Source organism: Nannospalax galili, unplaced genomic scaffold, assembly GCF_000622305.1.
Source record: "Nannospalax galili isolate Female #2095 unplaced genomic scaffold, S.galili_v1.0 scaffold188, whole genome shotgun sequence".
Classification (NCBI taxonomy): Eukaryota; Metazoa; Chordata; class Mammalia; order Rodentia; family Spalacidae; genus Nannospalax; species Nannospalax galili.
In genome coordinates this window covers 349,702-372,840 of record NW_008360325.1, presented here as the reverse complement: position 1 = coordinate 372,840, position 23,139 = coordinate 349,702, and the positions used below count along the sequence as shown (strand labels likewise).

The 23,139-nt window shown below is 45.8% G+C and overlaps 1 protein-coding gene across 2 annotated transcripts in view; it reads left to right on the top strand.

Annotated features, from left to right (window-relative positions):
* Nucleotides 1-23,139, top strand: part of Tdrd9 (tudor domain containing 9) — a 130,408-nt gene that overhangs the window by 59,973 nt on the left and 47,296 nt on the right. For both annotated transcript variants that reach the window (XM_008825530.3, XM_029559922.1), the window contains 13 exons: nt 803-968; nt 1,048-1,111; nt 1,184-1,247; nt 1,519-1,563; nt 2,596-2,649; nt 9,942-10,058; nt 11,348-11,455; nt 13,104-13,204; nt 14,964-15,137; nt 17,812-17,923; nt 19,305-19,517; nt 19,731-19,820; nt 20,336-20,596. In XM_008825530.3, coding sequence (XP_008823752.1) covers nt 803-968; nt 1,048-1,111; nt 1,184-1,247; nt 1,519-1,563; nt 2,596-2,649; nt 9,942-10,058; nt 11,348-11,455; nt 13,104-13,204; nt 14,964-15,137; nt 17,812-17,923; nt 19,305-19,517; nt 19,731-19,820; nt 20,336-20,596 — 1,569 coding nt within the window. The remainder of the gene's footprint in view (nt 1-802; nt 969-1,047; nt 1,112-1,183; nt 1,248-1,518; nt 1,564-2,595; nt 2,650-9,941; nt 10,059-11,347; nt 11,456-13,103; nt 13,205-14,963; nt 15,138-17,811; nt 17,924-19,304; nt 19,518-19,730; nt 19,821-20,335; nt 20,597-23,139) is intronic.

Genomic DNA, 23,139 nt, shown 5'->3' with positions numbered 1-23,139 from the left:
TTCTGAAGCCCACCCCTCTCCTCCCTTGTGATCCCATCCTGAGAAGCCTCTAGAGCTCTGGCTGTCTCTGCCCCTCTGGTCTCTCCTCTGTCCTCTTCCTCCACCTCATACTAGCCCTCTTGCCTGTTGGGTAAGGCTCTGTTCTTCCTACTTGACTTCCAGAGACCACTTTGTTTTTGAGACAGGGTCTTGTTATATCCCCAGCTGGCCTGGAGCCTACTATGTAGACCAGGTTGGCCTTGATCTCACAGAGATCTACTTGCCTCTGCCTCCCATGTGCTGGGATTAAAGGTGTGTGCCACCAGGCCCGGCTTCTGTGGACTGCTTTTGACTAGCTCTTCTGTTGTAATTTGTCCTCACTGGCCTTGGGACCGGCTCTATCCTAGTCCTCATGTTCTTTGCTGGGGCCAGGAATGTTCTGCTTCTGACTTTCGGAAGTCGAGGGTGCCGCTCATTTTTTGCCCTCACACGTGATGGGTCAATGTCGTTGCGTGTGGTGTCTGTGCTGCTGGACCCTTTCTTGGCTTTGTGTGTACTGTGTGCATTAGGTTGGGAACTAAGTGGGCTGTGGACGTCTCCTTGGGTGTTACCTCCTAGTAGCATGATTCCTTAAAAACAGTGAAATAGTGAAAGTTTCAAGAGCGTGCTGCTGGCATCAGCCTTTCATAGGTTGGTGTAGATGTCTTTTAGAACGTATTCACCAAGACATAGTGTTTATTTCCTGCCTTGTCCTTTCCACCTTAAGGATTAAGGTAGTATGAATATATCCATGCTTGTCAATGGCACTAATTTGTTTCCTAAGGTTGGAGCATTGGCAGTGAGTGGGCAGAGGGAAGATGAAAACCCCCATGATGGAGAACTGACCTTCTTAGGGAGAGTGCTGGCACAGCTCCCTGTCAGTCAGCAGCTGGGGAAGCTCATTGTGCTGGGACATGTATTTGGGTGCCTGGATGAGTGCCTCATCATAGGTGAGTGTGGGGACAGTGTCTGGGAAGTCTGCGTATCTGTATGTGTGGTCAGTCTTCACTCTTTGTTTTTTGTCCTTAGCGGCAGCTCTCTCTCTGAAGAATTTTTTCACAATGCCTTTTCGGCAGCATCTGGATGGATATAGGTATTTAACATTCTTCCTGTGAGGGGTCACTTCTTAATGGCATAGGATGACACTTAGCTAATCCATTTGCAGGAACAAAGTGTACTTCTCTGGGAGCAGTAAGAGTGACTGCCTGGCTCTGGTGGCGGCATTCAAGGTAAGCCTCTGTCCTGTCCTCTGAAGGTGGTGGTGGCCGCTCTGACAGCAGTGTGCTTTCAGACACCCTGACTGGGAGTAAAGAGAGGTTTCCTCCGAGAGCCAGCTCTAAGTAACTGCTGGAGGGAGAGGTGGGTGTAGGCCTGAGGCCAGTTTCTTAAAGTTGATTGAAAACATTAAATGTGTAAATTTTCTGTGATGATGTGATGAAACTGGAATTAAATTCAATTAGCTAGTAAATTGTTTTGAAACAGTGGCTTCTGTCATTTTAGGCCTGGCAGGCTTGCAGACAGCGAGGAGAGCTGCGGCATCCAAAGGTTAGTCACATGTCCTTCTCCTTGCCCCCCATGGATGGCTGGGAACAATCAAATTTCTGGAGCTGCTGTCTCAGCTCAGCCACTGCTCGTGAACTGTTGTGCGGTTGAGACCTGAGCTGCTGCTGCTACAGGCTGTTTACACAGTGTGCTCTGGTGGGGCAGGCCAAGATCTTAGAGACCCAGTCCTTTTGCAGAGTACATTCTTCGGTTGCTTGTGGAAAGGAAGCTGTCCAGCGTGCAGAGAACTGTGTGGCCTTGTTTCACAGCTTTGGTTCACACTGACATGCCTGCTAGTATTGGCCTAACATGTTGGCCTAATTAAGGACCCTGTAGCCTTTGCTACCTTTGCTGAGTTTAGGTAATGGGTTTAACAGGACCCCAACCCAGTAGCCTCTAATTCATTTCTTTATCAGATCAACTTTTTCCTTCTAAACTGTTTTGGCTTCAAGGACCATTGGTAGGAATGTCTATGTAACTTTGCTACCTCAGTGGGTCTCTACCCTAGTGTGTGAGCTGCCCTGGAAATACTACCTCCTCCTCATTGATGCAGTGTAACAAGTCTTTTTCCAGTCTAGTTGTGTTGTATCTGCCTTTGGTGGTTTTTTTTTCTTGTTTTGTTTTGTTTTGTTTTGAGACAGGGTCTCCTGTAGCCCCAGCTGTCCTGGAACTCACTGTGTAGATCAGGCTGGCCTTGAACTCACAGAGATCCGCCTGCCTCTGCCTCCCCAGTGCTGAGACTAAAGGCGTGTGCCACCACGCCCAGCTTTGCTTTTGGGTTTTGAGACAGGTAAATTTATAGGAAGTGTTGTCCCTGTGTAGTGTTTGTGATTGGAACCTTGTGTTTTCTGTCTTCATTGTGAAGTTAGAAGTTCTTGGAAAGGGTATACCATGGTTACTCAAGTGCTCTGTTCTGTGGTACAGAGATTTAATGTCCATTGTTTAGGTTTTGGATGAAACATACATATTATGTAGCCAAATTAACCTCTGACTTATTAACCTAACATTGGATGTTATACTTTTATGTATTCGAAGGATGAACTTGACTGGGGACGGTTAAACTACATTCAGATCAAGAGAATTAGAGAGGTAAGGTATAAATTCTTAGACTCAATTGATGTAGATAAACTGATTTAGAAATTGGTTACTAAGCCCCAGTGATGCCAGGGTGTAGTGCATACATCTCTTCCTGTTTCCGCCAGTAGGATAACCATGGAGTAGACCTGCCTTGCAAGGAGGCAGTGCTTGGTCACAGCATCCCTGCGCAAGTGTAATTTAAATGTATTTTATTATTGTTATTTTATGTGTATGAGTGTATTTGCTTGCATGTATGTGAGTGCACCCGTGTTGTGCAGTGCCCACAGAGGTCAGGGCGTTATATCCCCTGGAAATGGAGTTACAGACAGTTGTTAGCTGCCATGTGGGTGCTGGGAATAGAATCCCAGTCCTCTGCAAGATCAGCCAGTGCTCTTAACAGCTAAACTGTTTCTCCAGCCCCCGAAGTATTATTTTATGATGAACAGTTGTGCAATCTGACAGCTCTCTTTTCAGTATGTCTCAAGATAAGCATGTGGTCTTTTCATAGCTAACTGATTGGTATAAGTAAATACATTATGGGCTTCATGCTGTTGATCCAAATTTGTGTTCTTGGTATAAATCTCCTTGATTATTTCCTCTCGACATTGCTGGGTTCTGATTGCCTGTTTTCTCTAGGTGTTTTGTAGTGGATTTATAAGTGAAACTGGCCTGTGGCTTCTGTGTTTGTGGGAGTGCATGCACACATACAGTGGGTGGCAGATTTTGACCTCAGGGTCAGAGTAGGCCCAGGAACAACTTTAGTAACAATTTAATAATTGACTAGTGCTTCTCTGGAGATGTTTTTTTCTTTTATTAAAATTTTTGTGTATTTCATAAATAAAATCATCTATATACCCCCCTTCCCCCATGGCACCCTCCCATAGCCCCCCACTGGAGTTCATATATTCTGTCATTTGTATTAAGGCCTGTTATGCAAAGGTAGTGTCCTGAGATGTCCCTCAGTGCAAATTCATCTACCAGGGTTTAGTCATTCTATCTAGAAGGAGTGTTCTTCCTCACCCAACAGTATTCAGCTGCCAATAATTCTTCAACTACGGTTTGGGCTTGCTGTTCATTTCCACAGTTCTGTGCTGGGTTTTTGTGTGCTTAAGTTTGCATGGGTCATGTGCATGCTGACACCACTGCTGTAGGTTTGTATGAGAAGGGTCCCAGGTGCCTGTAGGACTGTTTCTGTATGGTCCTACACCTCCTCCCTGGATCTTAAAATCTTTCTGCCCCCTCTTCCGCAATGGTCCCTGAGCCCTGGGTGGGTGGACCTCAATATAGGAGTCCTGTCCAAGGACCCACACTCTGCAGACTCTTATTCTCTGTGTTTTGGCCTTTTGTGGCCTTTTGTGTTCCTGGCCCTCTGTCGTATGAGGGAGCTTCACTGATGAGAACTGAAAGATGCATTAGTGTTCTCTTCATCCCTTGTTCTATGTTCTGTGAGCCTTAGGTGTAGAGGTTGCATCCTAGATGTGTCACTTAGACTTGGGCAGTTCACAGAGAATCTCTGTAAGTGACCAGTGGTGTAGCTCTGTAATAATTTCTGTTTATAAGGATTTGGTGCTAGGATCCACAAATGAGGGAGAACATAATGTCTTTTGTTTTTCTGAGTCTGTGTTACTTCACTTAGTATAACAGTTTCTAGATCCATCCACATACCTGCAAATTTCACTATTTCATCTTTCTTTTTCTAAAAAATATTTTTTTATTTTATGTGTATGAGTATACTGCCTGCATGTATGTGAGTGCACGCGTGTCGTGCAGTGCCACGGAGGTCAGAAGAGGACTTCGGATTCCCCTGGAACTGGAGTTAAGGACAGTTCGTAGCTGCCATGTGGGTGCTGGGAATTGAACCCGGGTCCTCTGCAAGAGCAGTCAGTGCTCTTTACCGCTGAGCCATCTCTCCAGCCCCTTATTTCATCTTTCTTTACTGCTGAGTAGAACTCCATTGTGTAAATGTACCACATTTTTGTTAACCACTCGTCAGTTGAGGGGCACTTAGGTTGCTTCCATTTCTTAGCTATTTGTGAAAAGAGCAGCAGCAAACATGGTTGTACAAGTATCTTTGCAATAGGATGAGTCCTTTGGGTATATGCCAAGGAATGGTATAACTGGGTCATATGGTAGGTTCATTTTTATTTTTTCCAATTTTTTTAAACGTGTATGGTTGCATGTAGGTAGGTGCACCAGTGTTGTGCAATGCCCGAGGAAGGTCAGGTGTCAGATCCCCTGGAATTGGAGTTACAGACAGTTGTTGGCTGCCATGTGGGTACCTTGGTTGTTTTCTTATTGGGTATGTAAAGCTGGTTGGTCTAGGTTTCAGGTTCTCTGAGATTTTATTTTGGAGGGAACTGTTGGCTTTGGATCAGCTCCTCAGGAGCTCCCACAGAGGCCCAGATCAGGCTCCAGTCAGGTACGCTTTGCCTTCCTTCTAACATCTGGACCCCTGCTAGCAGGTACACCATGTGGAGGGCAGGTCCAGGTGTTCTTGGTCTGCTAAGGTCTCCAGGGATGTTGTTTTGTCAAGGCAGGATCTCCCTATGTAGCCCAGGCTGGCCTAGAACTCATGATCACCATGCCTCAGCCTCCTGAGTTCTGGGATTATAGGCATGTGCCACCAAAGCTAGTTAAGGGATAATTTTTTTGTGTGTAATGTGTATACTTTTTTGTGTGTAATGTGTATACCAGCCACAGCTGGTCTGGGACTTGCTATATAGACCAGGCTGACCTTGATATCACAGAGATCCACCTGCCTCTGCCTCCTAAGTGCTGGGATTAAAGGTGTGTGCCACCACCCCTGGCCCCTCTTTATTTTTTGAGGCAGGGTCTCCTACAGAACCTGAAGTCAGCTCATTGAATTATCTAGACTGACTGATCAATGCACCTCAGAGATCTGCCTGTCTTTGGGGGGGGGTCAGGGGACCCTACTAGGTTTATAGGCACTTACTGATACTGCTAGGGGTGCCAAGAAAAGGTTTGCTTTCTCTGCTGGTTAAAGAATTAAAGGGCAGGAAAGAAGTGTTACTCGAATCTTGGAGAGCTGGTAGAGCCACCCTTTGATACTGGGGAATTCTGGTCTCCTCTTGGGGTTTGTTGTCGAATTAATGGGAAAGAAAATTAGGGACGAACTCAAATGGAAACTCCCAGACAGTTTGAAATAAAAAGGAAAATCTCAGGGCAGACAAGCTGTACATCTCCCAGCTGCCATTTGGATCAGCCAGTGTGGAGGTCAGCCACACGGCAGGGAGGGGAGCTTTAGAAAAAGAGCAAGGAGCCTAAAGCAGTAGATGGGGTGTCAGTGCATCCTGAGGCTCTGGCCAGCACCCAAAGGGAAAAGACAAAGAGAGAAGGCAGCGTGACTCAAAAAGGTGGCAGACCCAGTGGGACCTTGAGGGAGTGCACAGGAACTGCACTTGGGGGTGGGCATTCTGGGACAAAGAAGTACACTATCCTAAGGTAATCAGGGATGGTCCCTTTGCCAGGTCCTTGACCCGCACGACTGAATCAGCTCTCAAGGGCATGGCTCCACCCAGAGGTGGATGGATTCCACCCTTTATTGTACCACCACCAATGTGCCTAACTTTTTCTGTGGGTTCTGGGGATTTGAACTCAGATCTTCTTTCCTGCTTGTGTGATAGGAACTTCACTGACTGAACCATCTCCTCACTCCAAGAAGAGATTAGGTTTTTTAAATTGTTTACGTACTTGTGTCTGTGTGAGAGTATAGTATGCCACATGTGTGTGGGTACACATACAGCCTGAAGAGAGTGTCTGATCCCCTGGAGCTGGAGTCAGAAATGGTTGTGAGCCACCCTACATGGGTGCTGGGAATGGAACCCAGGTCCTCTGCAAGAGCAGGAAGTATTCCTAACCACTGAGCCATCTCTCCAGCCCCCAAGGGACAAATTAAAAAAAATTTTAGTAACGCTTATAATTAATATATATATATATAATTCTATATTTTAGTTACATACATTAATATAGTAGAGTGTGGTTGATTTTCTTAATTTCAACTTTGTGTCTGATGATAACATCTTTCTCATTTTGAAAATTGTGTTTGTGCCTAGCTAGTATAAAAAACCAGAGGGAAGGCCAGTCGTGGTGACACACACCTGTAGTCTCAACACTTGGGAGGCAGAGGCAGGCGGATCTCTGAGTTCAAGTCCAGCCTGGTCTACATAGTGACTTCCAGGACAGCTGGGGCTACAGGGAGACCCTGTCTCAAAAAGGCCAAAAAAACCCAAAAAAAAACACAGAAAAAAACCCCAGAGGGAATTGTATTAGTGTAAACACCGACTGAAAAGTAACACATACAGTATCCCTATGTGAGCCCATGTGAATTGTTGAAGGCCACATAAGAAGAAACAGTGCCAGACAGGAGAACCCTTCCTTTGAGCTGTTGGCTACGGTAGTTATCGCCAGAGTTCTCTCTGGGTCTCTTGCGCTGTCAGGCAAACCATATAACATATCTTTATGTGCATTTATTATTATCGTGGGTGGGGGGAGAGGGGAGTAACTTACAAAGGAATGAGCACCCAGTGCCTGGCCCAGCACAGCTCAGCTCTGACGGCGCCTCCAGTGGCATGGCTCAGACCCTGCCATATCACACCCTCAGCGCCACGCCCATAGCCACTGCTAGCATTCCCTCATGCCTCAGAGGCCAGTGATCTCGCCCCAGGTCCATAAGTGTCAGGCCATTCTGTCCTTGAGTACGCCTGGCTGCTGAGCATTCCCCACACGTCGTGTGTCGTTACTCGCAGCTCGCTGCTCCTATCCCAAGATGATGCCACAAGTCCCTCCTTCCACTGCTCACTCTGCCCGGTCCATTCTCTGCAGCAGGGCCCCTGCCCCTTGGAGGAACTAGAACCCCTAGGGAGACTCCCAAAAGTACACAGGCTACTGCCACAGCCGTTGATTGCCTCCCAGAACTTGAAGGTAAGACCCTATGGCTGAAGACAGGACATACTTTGGACATTGAAGCAACTGAGCTGGAACTGACCTGGAAGCCACCTCCCCTGGAGGCTAGCTCTCATAGCTTTGGAGAGCACTATGTAAGCTTCAAGGCCTAAAAACCACATGTGACCAGCACAGCAAATGACGTGGGTACAGTAGTGGCACTTTTATCTTGGAGGTAATCAACAGCTAAAACACACTCAATTGGAGGAAACTCGTGTGGTGCTGTGAACCTAGCCAAATACACATGGCTGGTCGTAGATATTAGAGAAAACTGCAAGGTTGACACATCTCTAAATAAATGTAATTTCTTAGTATGTGTAAAATATGGATCCTTAAATTTATACACAAGTATCCCAGTCACCACCATTAAAGAAACTTCTTTTTCAAGAGACAAAGATATTGCAGAATTCCACAACTGGTCACACAGAGATTGTGAACTGTCCAAGACTAAGTGGCACATCTAGGATGCAACCTCTACACCTAAGACTCACAGAACATAGAACAAGGGATGAAGAGAACACGAATGCATCTTTCAGTTCTCATCAGTGAAGCTCCCTCATACGACAGAGGGCCAGGAACACAGAAGGTCACTAATGGCCAAAACGCATGTTCATGTGAATATGAGTGTGCCCTTGTTGTGGTACATGTGCGGAGGTCAGAGGACAGCCTTGGGTGTCCATCATTGACTTCCACCTCGTCTAAGACAGGTCTCATTGCTGTTTGATGTTGCTCTGCCTCCCATCTCTTGAATGGGTTAGGGTTATAGACACAGGCTACTATGCCTCAGCTTTACGTGGTTCTGGGGTTAGGCCTCAGGTCCTCATGTTGCATGGCAAGTGCTTCACCACTGGGCCGTCTCCCCAGCCACTCATCACAGTTTTGACTGTGTTCTACTGACCTTTTTGACATGTAGGACTGGTGGTGTTCTGGGCCATAATTTCTTTTGATGTTTTCTACTTTGACTCAGAGTTTTTTGTTTGTTTTGGTTTTACTGTCTTTTTGAGATAAGGTTTCCCTCTGTCCTCAGCTGGCCTAGAACTGGCTGTGGAGACCAGGCCGGCCTCAATCTCAAGGAGATCTGCCTGCCTCTGCCTCACGAGTGCTGGGGTTAAAGGTGTGCACCATCACACCCGGCTGACTCAGAGTTCTTTAAATGAGTTTTTGAGAGTTTCCAGGTTAGATTTCTTCTTTTGTTAACGTCTGATTTTATCACATTTTAGTCAGAAAAAGTACCATGATTTAAAAAAAATTGTTTTGGGACAAGGTCTCTCTACATAGCTCTGACTGGCCTTGAACTCACAGAGATTCGCCTTCCTCTGCATCATGAGTGCTGGAAATAAAGGTGTGTGCCACCACTCCTAGCCCTTAAATTGCTTTTTAATTAGATACAGTCTTCAGCGATCCTGGAGAGAAAGGTGGTGCCTGAATGTCTCAGTGTGCCCCCAACACAGCCTAGGCTCTTTTCTCCCTCAGAGTAGCTGGGAAGATTGTCCTTTCACTACTCTGTGTGTGTGTGTGTTTGTGTATATGCGCGTGCATGCCTGCAAGATTAGAGATTTAGTCCAAGGCTTTGAACATGCTAAGCATACACATTCCTACTGAGCTGTATCTGTGATCCCTTTCACCTTATTATAGTTTTCCCTGTTAACTGTGTGTCTTTAAATTTTTTATTTTTATGTGTATGAATGTATTGCCTGCATGTATGTAAAAGTGCACCCATGTTGTGCAATGTCCACAGAGGTCTTTGAAAAAAAATTTTTTTTTGTCTTTTTGAGACAGGGTCTCCCTGTAGCCCCAGCTGTCCTGGAACTCACTATGTAGACCAGGCTGGCCTTGAACTCAGAGATCCGCCTGCCTCTGCCTCCCGAGTGCTGGGATTAAAGGTGTGCGCCACCATGCCTGGCGAAAAAAATTTTTTGAGACGGTTTCACGGTATGAACCAGACTGGCCTTGAACTGTGTATCCAAGGCTGGTCTCCAACTGGAGATCTTCCTGCTTCATCTGTTGATAGGGGATTATAGGTGCCACCATGTACAGCATGGTTTCTGCTGCTGAAACACACCATGTTTCTGACCATCACAATAGAATGTTCATGGTGGAGACTGAGGAAGAGTTTAAAGGACTTAGGGATTGTTGTTGAGTCACACATAAGTGGAGGGCAGGATGCTTCCTGGGTGCTCTGCTGTTACCGTTTGTACTGAGGCTTTCTTCATTCCTATGAGTCTTTACTGAGGTCACTGTGGTGCTCAGTGGACAGGCTGATACTGCCCTGTTTTGTCTTTGTTTTCACTGCTGTGAGTAGCATCTGTGCTTTGAGACGTCAGCATTCATTGTGCTTTTAGGTGGCCGAGTTATATGAAGAACTGAAGAACAGAATCTCACAGTTCAATATGTTTGTGGATCCTCGACATCCTGTCTTAGACCGGGAGTATCCGTACAAGCAGCGCTTCATCTTGCAGGTGTGCTGGCCCCCGGACTCCTTCCTTGACCCCCTATTCACACTTCTGGTTGAGGGGGTGCTCTCTGCCGCGATTGCTGCCAGCTGTGCACTAAGGCGCCATGTTTGGAACCGGGAGCCATTCTTTGCCTTCCTGGTTATACCCTTCCTGGTGCTGCATTCTGAGCTAGACCTGCTTCTCTCCCAACAGAGCTCCTGCTGCCACTGAGCATCGGGATAGGGCCTTCACCTGGGGTCCAGAGAGGAAACATGCTCTTGCTGTTGCTTAATGTATGGAGCAAACACAGTCACTCTGGATCATGAATACATGACTCGCTATGGGATGGAACCTTCTAAGAATTAAAAACATTATTTATTTTATGTATATGAATGTTATATCTGTATCTATGTCAGTGTACCATCTGCATGCAATGGCTGTGGAGGCCAGAAGAGGACAATTGGATCCCCTGGACCTGGATTTACAGATGGTTGTTAGCTGCCATGTGGGTGCTGGAAACTGAACCCGAGTCCTCTGCCAAAGCACTGAGCCATCCCTCCAGTCCCCACCCCTCCTTCTAGGAGTTTTATAGAATTGTGTGTCTTGGCAGGTGGAAAATGCTTCTGCATAGGCCTTCAGAACACGTTCACTGGTGTGCACGTTCACAGGGTTTGAGGGAGACACCTCCACGCTGGGCATGCTGGGAGCATGAATGCTTTTGTGGATATGAAATTGCTGACTTTGCAGAGTGCCTTTTAGAAGTGAACATTCTATGCCAGCCTGCTGTTCAGGTCGGGGGCCCAACTGAAGTTATATCTGCATGTCTGGAGAATGCCTGACCCACTGGAGCTAATGCTGGGGGGGTGGAGACGGCGAGCCCCCAGGGCTCTGTGTGCTGAGGCCTTGCTCAGCTCTCTCTCAAGTACGTCAGCAACTCCAAAGAAAGGATTTTATGGGGAAATAATGGGGAGGGGTGTATTTCTGCTCGGTGTGTGGGGGATCCAGTTTTTTATTTATCTTTTATGTGCCTGAGCGTATTCTTGCATGTATATAAGTGCACCCGTGTTCTGCATTGCCCACAGAGGGCAGAACAGGGTGTTGGATCCCCTGAAACCGCAGTTATGGATCGTTATTAGCCACCAAGTGCGTGCTGACAATTGAACCCAGGTTCTCTGCAAGAGCAGCCAGTGCTCCAACCACTGAGATGTCTTTCCAGGTCCAAGGGATCTGTTTTTTATGCATTACATGTGCCAGTCATGTCAGTCCACTGGGGTGAGATGAGAACTCCAAGAACTGACCCACCTGTTTTCCAGGTTGTATTGGCAGGTGCTTTTTATCCCAACTACTTTACTTTTGGACAACCAGACGAGGAGATGGCGGTGAGGGAGCTGGCTGGCAAAGACCCAAAGACTACAGTTGTGGTAGGTGACACAGAGGAGCTGTCCCAGAGATTGGTATGAATGTTGGTTTCAGGTGGATCTGCCTTTAGTGTGGCCAGTGCAGAGGACTGTTCTCTTAAGTGCTGTGTGGACTTCTCCCTAAAGTGACCACTAGGCTTGTTTAGTCTTTCAAAGACTCTTCCTTGTACCTCAGTCTCTTCCTCCTTTTTATAGGAATTAACAACTTAATTGCACACAAAGTAAAGCGTTTTTGTTTGGCAACTTAGAACTGTGCTTTCAACAGCAGTGATTCACTGCCCTGGATGACCAGCAGAACTACTTAGAGAATGTTAAGTTCAGGTTTGTGGCCCTTCAAAGTCTGCATTAGATGTGACCTGATGTGAGCAGCATGTACTGCAGGGTCTGAGGTGAGCCACAGGCACTGACTGTTGGATCCACAGAGTCATTTGTTTACATGCCAGCAGCAGCAGTAGCAGCAGCATGTGGCAGCTAGAACCATGCATTTGAGGACTGGGCTTTCATTAGACTCCTTGGCTGGTGTAAACCTAGGTCTGATTCAGGGGAATGAAAAACACATGTAGTATGTGCTCAATCCTCACTCACTTTTGTTTGGGTGGTGTTATACCACTTTGGCAACTGTTGGGAGCATGGAGAGTGACAAGAGCGAGCCAGATTCCAGAACATGACAAGTACAGGTCTTGGAGCAGCACTACAGGTGAAGGGTGCAGAGAAACATCTCATGCTGGGAAGGGTTTCTGCTTCAAAGGCAGCAACTGGCTTCTGTAGCCATGAGGACTGTCTGCTTTTGTCCCATCTCACCAGAGGAAGCTCTGCTTGGCGTTCTCCTTCCCACTTTCCCCCAGGTGTCCTTCTTTCAGCTGTGCACAGTGGTAGAGCCCTACAGGACCCTGCCTCAGACATATCACTTAGCCCAGACAGCCTATTCATCTGACACTGACCAACCATGCACCACACAAACTAAATCACAGCTAGCTTTGCTTGGCACGTCTTTGAGAAGTCAGGCGCTCTTCTCCAAGCCTCACTAACCTTGGAATGGATGATTTTCCATCTTAACTTTGTGATGTGGCAGTTCCATAGGACTTGAACTTAGACCTGGGTCCAAGCTGTGCCCTCCCTCACCTGCTTCCACTAGCAGATGGTGTCGGCCCTAGCTCAGCAGGGCCTGGCAGTGTGCAGGGACCCCTGTGGAGCCAGAGTTCGGAACATGAGTAGTCTTGATGCTCAGAGGGTGAGAAGTGCTGGGAAAGTTTGGTGTAGCTTGGGTTAGAACTGCTGGGTCAGAGCCTGTCTTTGCTGCCACAGGACGAAACGGCCTCTGATGATAAGCATCTTCCTTAGATTCCTACTATTCTTGTACATCCAAGTGTGGTGTTTTAGAAGGATATAGTTAGTGTGATTATTTTAGAAAGTAAACATACCTTAATTTTACTATATTAGATTGTTGAACTAAAAGGAGAAAACCAGCCTTTATTTAATGAATTTTTAATTAAACCTTGGCTATCATTTAAAGTCACTCTATTGTTAAAGACACTGATAGGTAGAGTTTATCTGTCCCGGGTAAAGATGTGATGAGCAGCCACTTCTGCTCCTGGGTGTGCGACTCTCATGGTCCTTGGGGCTCTGACTTGCACTGCCATCTGTCTTACAGCTGAAGCACATTCCTCCCTATGGATTTCTTTACTACAAACAACTGCAGTCTCTCTTTAGACAGTGTGGTCAAGTCAAATCCATCGTGTTTGATGGTGCGAAGTAAGTAGTCCATTTTTGTAAACAACTACAGTTATGGAAGCATTACACTGGTTGAAATGTTTTTCAGACTCCTCAGGGCCAGATAGGTGTGGGAGCAGGACTTCCTGGAAGCTGACAGGGTCGCTCCTGAAATGGAGCTTCGGTTTGTCATGTTGCCGGTGGGATTTCTTGTCCTTTCCAGTTAGCTGTGTGCTGAAGAAACTGCACTAGACTCAGAGAGACTTCTGGGAGACTGTGGTGCTGGGGGTGTTTTTGTGGTCCTCCATGTGTGTCACTTCAGTGTCACACCCTCAGATTCTCATGGCAAATCACTAATGTGCTCTTTGTAGCCATGGAGATCCCCCAAGTAGAGTTTGTCTGTGAACTCTTTAAACACATATTTGTTTATCTTAAATAATTTGAGAAGACACACCATGCAGAATCTCCGTTCGTTTGGCCCTGTTTTATTAGAGTTGGGAACAAATGGTCAGCTGGAGTGTCACTGGGAGCTTTTATTTCCAAAAGGAAACACATGTTAAAAGTCTGAAAGTTTTTTTAAATGACTTTTTAACTGTTAAAATTGGAAATTGTACAGTGTTGTATCAATGTTTTAAAATTTGTGTTTAATTTGACAAAGCTCTGGGAACTGGGTTATTAAGAATACCTTTTCTTTGATTAGTATCTGGTTGACTCAATTTGAACATAATCAATTTTCAATTTGGAGTGATTGCCTCCAACATTTCCAGTTCCATTTATATGAATAATATATTGATTTTCTTTGCAGGTCTGTGCATGCCTCATGAGTCAAAGTGGTTACCCTAACAAGCCAAATACTTTTCAGCATTCAACAGGCTTACAGATGTAGTGAATTAAAAGTTCAGCATCTGAAACTTTCTAAAGCGTAGTATAAACTACCGGCCTTATTAGTCAGACTTATAGTTCAACACTAGAAATGCGTAGCTGACCAGCGGCCCTGTTGTTCCTGAACTTGAAAAGTTCAGCTGCCTCCGCCGAGACTCCAGCTGTCCTCTGGCTGACTGAGTAGTCAAAGCATGGCAGCATCTTGGTTCCCAGCCCTCACTACTGGGCTGAGTCTTATGTTTCATAGCTTTCTGTCTGTGATCCCTTTATAGGCATCTAATTGTATTTTACAGCATTCCTCACACTGGCTTTTAGTCACAATAGGAATGGCATGCCAGTATTTCCAGGGAAAGCAAGTGTTCTTTTTGGTTGTATCATAGCAGTGAAGCGGTTTAAAGGCAATGGGTAATATGAAACAGTAATCAAAGAATAATGACTGAGTTCCTTTGGCGCACAGCAACCTGCTCTAAGTAGGACCTGTGTTAGTGTGGTGGCATGCATGCACAGGTGGCACCTTTGGAGTGTAAGGGCAGGACGTTTGTCAGCAGTACCTGCTAATAAGCATAGTGTTGTAAAGGATCTCGTTGAGGTCATTGTGCACACATTTGCATGGTTTTATGTGTCTGCATTTCATTCCGTAGTGGTTTGAAAAGGAAATCGGCCCTTCTGTTGTAATTGTGACAGCTAAGACTCCTTGACTGGAATGTCCCTGTGGACTTGGTGTCTTTCCTGCACTGTGTGTACAGGATGAGGCCTGGATTTATTGTCTTGTCATTGTAGCTGATTTTCCTTAGATTTAGAGTGAAGTTACTAGCATTTTGAGACATGTGCAGTGAGAATTTCTACCTTGAGAGAAAGTAATGTTGGTTTTTATTAGATGCCTGACAAATTTATGTTTTAATTTGTATTTGTGGAGCAGAGCCTTTGTGGAGTTTTCACGGAATCCGACTGAGAGATTTAAAACCCTTCCTGCTGTGAATTTGGCAGTCAAGATGTCCCAGCTGAAAGTGTCCCTGGAGCTCAGTGTTCATACTGCAGAGGAGATCGAAGGGAAGGTACAAGGCGGCTCAGTGTCTAAGCTCAGGAATACAAGGTATTGTCAGAAGACTGCCTGCTCTCCAAATACTGTTCTTATGTGATGTTCGACATTGCTATTGCGGGCCATGGCTTTGTCACCAGTTGGCGCTGCCGTTGAATCCTGGTTTTAGTGTCTCCTTGGGTGTGCTTGAGACCTTTTACCAAGACTTAGGCCTCTGAACCTCACAATCTAGCCTCTGTTTACTAGATATGATTCCTCTTGCACAAACTGCTGAGATGATTGAGTGGAATCATTTGTTTAATTCTGAGTTTAAGTAGTAAAACTATGCTAATCTCCTCTTTAGGGTTATGAATTTCATTTTAAGAATTCTTTTTCTTTTTATTTTTTTTGGTCTTTTTGAGACAGGGTCTCCCTGTAGCCCCAGCTGTCCTGGAACTATGTAGACCAGGCTGGCCTTGAACTCACAGAGATCCACCTGCCTCTGCCTCTGCTGAGATTAAAGGCGTGCACCACCACGCCCGGTCTAGAATTCTCTTTTTAAAGCAAAGTAGAGCTCTCTTTCATTTCAGCAGAGCAAAAGATAGGCCGAGTGGAGGTACATTTGGGGTGCTGGTTCTTGCCAGTGCCAGCAGCTGAGGGGTGTCATTGGCTCCACCCTATTGGTATGGGACAGAGGTAGCCATTGTTGCCTGGGGGTGGCTCAGGGTAGGGCACTCACATAGCCGTTTGACTGGTGGACCTTCTCTTGGACACAGGTTAAATGCCCTCTGGTGTTTCTGATAGATTCCTGGAACAGACCCTCAGCACCACATGTGCAGAAGTTCAATTTATCACTCAACTTGTAATCTTTGTGAGTCCAGAAGGAACCTGCAGGAATCTGAGGAAGGGAAGGAAGGGAAATGTGCTCAGTTTGTGCATGTGTATTTGTGCATATGTGTTGTGTGTGTGTGTGTGTGTGTGTGTGTGTGTGTGTGTAGGCCACAGGTCAACATCATATGTTTTTTCTGGATAATTATTATTCTTATTATTCTTATTATTTTGCTTTTTATGTGCATAGTGTTTTGTCTGCCTGCATGTATGTAAATGCACCATGTGTGCAATGCCCATGGAGGCCAGAAAAGGGTGTTGAATCCCTGGAAATTGGAGTTATAGATAGTCATTACCTGCCATGTGGGTGCCGGGAACGAAAACTGAAGAGCAGCCAGTGCTCTAACCCCTGAGCCATTTCTTAAGCCCGTTTATTTTTATTTTTTATACGTATGAGTGTTTTGTTTCCATGTATGTAAGCTCCCTCATTTTTGGGCTACAGGATTCCTCACAGAGCCTGGAACACATCCATTTGGCTGGCTGAGCAGGGGGCATAGGGAGCTTCCTGTTTCTGCACTCCCACCAACCTGAGGTTGCAGGCATGACCTCTGGCTTTTCACACAGTTCTGGGGATCTAAACTCATGCTTGCACGGTGAGCATGTTACTAATGGAGCTATCTCCTCAGCCTGCAACTTTGATTTCTGAGCATTTGGGAGAGAGGTGGATATAGTCCTCAAAGAGAGAATCACCTTTGTCAGAGTCAGATTGAGCTGGCATTTGTGCCTGTGGCTACTCCTCACCAAAGGGAAGAGTTGGGTCGGATCTTGCCTCTGGTTCCCTTTATTTAGGATAAAGGTATCAAGAAAGGACATTATGTTTATTGACTTAGTCTTTCATAGCCTTGAACTCTAGCACTTACTGTCCTGTGGCTGTGAAGGGTAAGTGGCAGGTCTCAGGCTTGCTAGGCAGTCATGCTTTATGTTTAGTGTAGTACTGAGCCGAATGTGGGTTCTGTCTGTCTGTTTAAGGCATGTTCTCATGTAGCCTAGGCTGTCCTCAGACTCATTGTACAGCTGAAGATGGTCTTGAACTTCTTCTGTTCTTCCTGCTTTCACCTCCTAAGTGTTGGGTTCTCAGGCGTGCACCACCATACCTGGTGTATGCTGTGCTGGGGATCCAACCTAGGCTTTGTGCGTATGAAGCAAGCACTCTACCAGCTGAGCCTCAGCCCCAGTTCTTCATGAGATCATGAGGTAGAAACAGTTGCAGGCCCTAGAATTTAAAATTTGTATACTTAAAAGTAGATATTGTGTTTTGGATTTTAGAATGTATTCTTGAAGGATAGTACATAATTACTAGGATATGCATCTCCTCCAGGATAGCTCAGGAAACCACTGAAAATTCCCCTTTGAAGTGAGCTCAAACAGATCTCTGACTATATCCATCAACTTTCTCTTTGTGTGACAAACGCGAGGAAATTGCCTTGCAAGAGGAGAGGCTATTTTGGCTCATAGCTTCAGAATATGTCCGTGGTTGGTTGATCCTGTTAATTGGGGCCTGTGGTAAAGCAGCACCTAGTGGTACAGTCCATGTTGGAGGAAACCACTTACCTCATGGCTGCCAGGAAACTGCGGCAAGCCAGGTTCCAAGTACCCCATTGAAGGTCATGCCCCTACTGGCCCAGCTTCCTCCCAATAGGCCCTACCTCCTAAAGATCCACCACCTCCCAGTAGCCCCCTGGGCTGGGGCCTTGGGGGATAGTTAAGATCCAAACTCTAGCACTGGCTCAGGTAGTTTATTACAGCATTATTTTTTTTTTGAAGAAATATTAGTCTGGATCAAGTGATAATTTCACACGTGTATGAATTTTTCTAGCATTTGATTTGATTATTGAATTTTTCAAAAATTCATGTTACTCAGGGTGAATGTGGACTTCCAGAAGCAGACAGTGGACCCCATGCAAGTCTCATTCAGCACATTGGACAAACCCCGGATGGTTGCTGATCTCCTCCTGACTATCGATGTCACAGAGGTGAGGGTGTGCCATGTGTCTGCAGATTCCTTCCTCCTCCACATCTGAAGATAGCATTGTGCACGGAACAAATTCCCTACACACACACTTGTGCACCTCACCTCCTGTGTGGTGAAGGTGGCCGAGCTTGAATGACTGTGCTTGCTAAATTAGAATGTGGCTAAAATGGAAAACAAAAATCTATTCTAGAATCAAAGTTAATTTAAAATTTTTTATTTATTTGTTGTTTGTTCATTTATTTTTTTATGTGTAGGAGTGCTTTGCACCATATGGGTGCAATGCTTGTGGAGGCCAGAAGAGAGCATCACATCCCTTAGGAACTGGAGTTACAGACCATTGTTAGCTGGCATGTGGGTGCTGGGAACCAAATTCGGATCCTCTAGAAACATTCTTAACTGCTGAGCCATCCATTATCTCTCTAGCCCCCAAAGTTAATTTTTTAAAAAATATTTTATTTTTTGCTATTTTTATTTTATGTGTATTGCCTACATGTATGTAAGTGCACCTGTGTTGTGCAAAGCCTGCGGAGGCCAGAGGAGGGCATCGGGTCCCCTGGAACTGGAGTTTACAGATGGTTGTTAGCTGCCATGTGGGTGCTAGGAACCAAACCTGGTCCTCTGCAAGAGCAGCCAGTGCTTTAACTAGTAATCCATCTCTCTAGACCCCCCCAAAAAAATTAATTTTTAAAACATCATGTATATTCATTTAGCAAGGTAAAAAATTTAAAATTAGTTGACATATGTACTTGCATAAGTGAGTTTTTATCAACAAAACTAGTGTTGGTACTATTATTTGGATATGTTTTTTATGTTGTTAAAGTAAAATTTCAGTTACAATACTTGTGTGTGGATGCAGCTCAGTGATAGCGCTGTCGTCTAGCATGTTCAAGCCCTAGCACAAAAAATAATGAGATCAGGAAACTTACACATTCTGGTAAATGAATATTTGTGCTCCACGGGGTCATTTTGTGTAGCAATGTGGATTCCAGTCAGATGAGTGCCTTCGTGACTGTGGCCCTTGTGTTTGAGCAACAGTGGGAAGCTGCTCAGAGGGTCTCTTGGTGGAACATCTGCTGTTCTCTGCCAGGCCTCACATGTTGCTCCCATTCTCTGGGCTGTGCACTTGACCGGCACCTGGCCTCACCAGTTTAGAGTGCACCTGAGGCTAAATGCAAGACCTCTGAGAGCCTCAGTGCCTGGAGAGCCTCATGCCTCTGAGAGCAGGGGGTGTGGGACTCACTTCTTGCCTTGCTGTCCACAGCCTCCTCTTTTGTTCCTTACGAAGGCCTGCTAGAAACCTGCGAGTCCCCATGGATGCAGCGCCAAGCATGTGAAGGGCTGTGGTCCCCTGCAGTCTTACTTCTACCATGCCTCCCTTGCAGGTGGTGGAAGTAGGGCACTTCTGGGGGTACAGGATTGACGAGAGGAACGCCGAGCTTCTGAGGAAGCTGACTGCTGAGATAAACCGGCTGGAGCTGGTACCCCTGCCTGTCCACCCACATCCAGACCTGGTCTGCCTGGCACCTTTTACTGATTGCAATAAGGAAAGCTATTTTAGAGCTCAAATCCTTTATGTTTCTGGGAATTCTGCTGAGGTATGCTTTTCTCTTAACAAGTCATTTTGAGAGGAAATAGCTTGGGGATTTATAGAACAATCTCCCCTTGTTAGAGGTGAGCGCCTAAGGCATTTCCCTTGTAGATGTGTGGGTCTGAGCCCAGGTCATTCTGAGCACAGTCTGTGCACGTTTCCATTACTCAGGAGAACACTATGTGGCCCCGGCCAGTGTCTGTTTTCTTTTGTCGTCTAGGTGTTCTTTGTGGACTATGGGAATAAGTCTCATATAGATCTGCATCTTCTAAGGGAGATTCCCTGTCAGTTTCTTGAGCTTCCATTTCAGGTAAGGTAGAAAAAAAAATGCTGTGGAATAAGAGTCCGATCAAAAAGGGAACTGCTGAGGCCCCTCACAGCTGAAGTCCATAACAAAGAAGGGACTGGGCTGCACTAGCCGAATCTGATCTCTATTCTTGAAAAGTGCATTGCCACAGGCATTCTGGCCATTATTGGTCTTGGAGTGAATTAGAATATATGGAGGACTTAGGGCTAAAGAAAATTGTTTTAATTTGGTGATACCTTTTGACACTTTCATAAAGCATCTCACTGTGCTGTCCGCAGAACACAGGTCTTTGCATGCGTGCCCCCCCCCATGCTGAGAAAGAATGCTCAAGGTTACTTGACACTGATGCTGTGGGTACCAAGTGAAGCTGTGTTCCTTTAGCTAGGAAATCCTCACTATCCCATGGTTTTTAGGATTTTCCAGGAACACTGATGAACAAAATCACATTTCAGTGGTGTTTGGAGCTAGTATTTTTATTCAATTATGAAACTGTTTCCATGTGCTTTTCTGTTTCATAGGCTTTGGAATTTAAGATCTGCAAAATGCGACCTTCCGCAAAATCTCTTATCTGTGGAGAGCATTGGAGTGGTGGGGCCAATGCACGGTTTGCCTCCCTGGTCAGTGGCTGTGCTCTCCTGGTGAAAGTGTTCTCAGTTGTGCATAGTGTCCTGCATGTGGATGTGTACCGTTACTCGGGAGCCCAGGAAGCTGTCAACATCAGAGACATTCTCATCAGGGAGGGCCACGCTGAACTTGCAGAGGAGTCCTATGAGTCAAAAGTACGCAGCTTTGTTCCTGGTAGAGTAGAGCATAGGCATGGGGGGGGGGGGGCAGAGAGGGGAGGAGGGGAAGGAGGGGAAGACGGAGTTGGGGAAACAGGGATGGATGATGGGTGGACTCATACCTCACTGAGTCTCTTTACCGTCTTAAGTACCTTCATCTTTCTGAGGCTGCATTATGGCAGATGCCTCCTATTTTTATAGCTTCCTATTCAAGTTATTTTTTTCCTTTTAGAGATGAAAATGAGATTTGAAAATGTTGATTTTTATTTTTTAATAGATTCTAAGACTTATTTCCATAATGGAAGTGATCAATAAATATTTCATGCCGTCATGGTGGCACATGCCTTTAGTCCCAGCACTGAGGAGGCAGAGGCAGGTGGATCGCTGAGTTCAAGGCCAGCCTGGTCTACATAGCAAGTTCCAGGCCAGCTGGAGCTACAGGGAAACCCTTTTTCAAAAAGACCATAAAAGTATTTCATGTATTTCATTTCAAAACATTTCAAAAATTTCCTTTAACTCTTTTTCAAAATCAGTTGTAAAATTACCTTTTTTGGCCCAAAGGCTTCAGAGAGGCTGTTTTTGAGACACATGTTGAAGATCTTTTTGTTATGCTTCTGTCCTTTCTGCTGGGGATGAAGGATGCTGGTAATTGCAAAGGGCAATCTAGTGAAAAAAGTTTTTTAATATTTTATTTTTACTTTATGTGTATGAGTGTATTGCCTGCATGTGTGTAAGTGTACCTGTGTAGTGCAATGCTCGCGGAGGTCAGAAGAGGGCATCAGATTCCCTGGAACTGGAACTACAGATAGTTGTTAACCACCATGTGGGTGCTGGGAATCAAACCCTGGTCCTCTGCAAGAGCAGTCAGTGCTCTGAACTGCTGAGCCGTTTCTCTAGCCCCACTCTAGTGAAATATTGACTGAAGAGCTGGTTAAGTCCTCTAATAGATGGATACAGAAATCATTGTAATAACCCTGGTATAAAACTAATTTTGTGTATGACTTTTTTTTTTTTTGGTCTTTTTGAGACAGTGTCTCCCTGTAGCTGGCCTGGATTTGCTATGGAGACCAGGCTGGCCTCCAACTCACAGAGCTCCGCCTGCCTCTGCCTCCTAAGTGCTGGGACTAAAGGTGTGTGCCGCCACACCCAGCTTTTTTGGTCTTTTTGAGACAGGGTCTCCCAGTAGCCCCAGCTGGCCTGGACCTTGCTCTGTAGATCAGGCTGGCCTTGAACTCATGAGATCCACCTGCCCCTGCCTCCCAAGTGCTGGGATTAAAGGTGTGCACCACCATGCCCAGTGTGTATAAGACTTTTTTTTTTTGTCTTTTTGAAAGCAGGGTCTCCCTGTAGCCCCAGCTGTCCTGGAACTCACTATGTAGACCAGGCTGGCCTTGAACTCACAGAGATCCACCTCCCTCTGCCTCCCAAGTGCTGGGACTACAGGTGTGCACCACCACGCCCAGCTGTATAAGACTTTTTAAACACATTTTGTTATTGGATTGACTCAGGTCACAAGCATGCTAGGTAGGTACTCTGCCACTGAGCTATTCCCTAGCCGAAGACTGATAGATAAAAAGTAGCCCTATGACGAATAGGGTTGATCAGGAGAAAGCAGAGGTTTTTAGCAAAGGAACACATGGGACAGATTCCCTTCTGGGCAGGGAAAATGTCTGCCCCAGGTTGTGAGCTGGGGTCTTTTAAAGGGGGAGACTTCTGCTTCCTGTAGAAGGTGGGAAGATGTATTTTTAAAAAAAGTTGGGTAGGGGGGAAGTGGGAGAGCGGGACTCTTAAAACCTGCCCTCTTTAGAGATCAAAGGGGCGGGGGGGGGGGGGGGGGGAGAGCCTGCTGTGTTGGCCAGAGGAGAAAAGTCTGCTTCTCTTGACTTTAAAGACCAGGGTGCTTATCAGCTTGTTTCCCTTTTCTCAGGAGCATGAGAAGTCCTTGGGATCCTGTTGGTGAGGGGGCAGGGCTATCTGAACCTTAACATTCCAACCTTTTGTGTTATAGGACAGGGGGCACAGTTGTTGTCTTGCTACTTCCTGCTGGACAGGGTTGACGGGTGGGAGGGTGCTGGATTAGGGGTCTATCAGACAGCGGGGGTTCCCTCTTCATGCATCTCAACAGGATCCTTGATGGTTGACAGGCGCTTGTGTATATGTTGGAGGGAAGGAAAGTAACAACTGATTAAAATTAGTAAGAGTTAGTTTTTGGATTTGGTCCTGAAAATATCTGAAGAGGCAAGGGGCAATGGTTAGCACCAGGGTAATAGCTCATTTTTCTTTTTCTTTCTTTTTTTTTTTTTTCCCTCTTTTCTGCCAGGGCTGAACTCAAGAGTGATGGACTCAGGATTTGTTTTCAGGCATTTTGGTAGCTGTTGGAGTGGCTAGAATAAGTGTCAGTTACCTCTCAAAGGCTTCTAGATAGGGAGAGAAAACAAATTTAGCCATCATTTAATTTTTTGGGCTAGAACAATAGTGGGTTGCCTCTCTTAGCTGTAGGTGGGCACTACGGTATTGTAGACCTAGATTTGAAGTCTTAT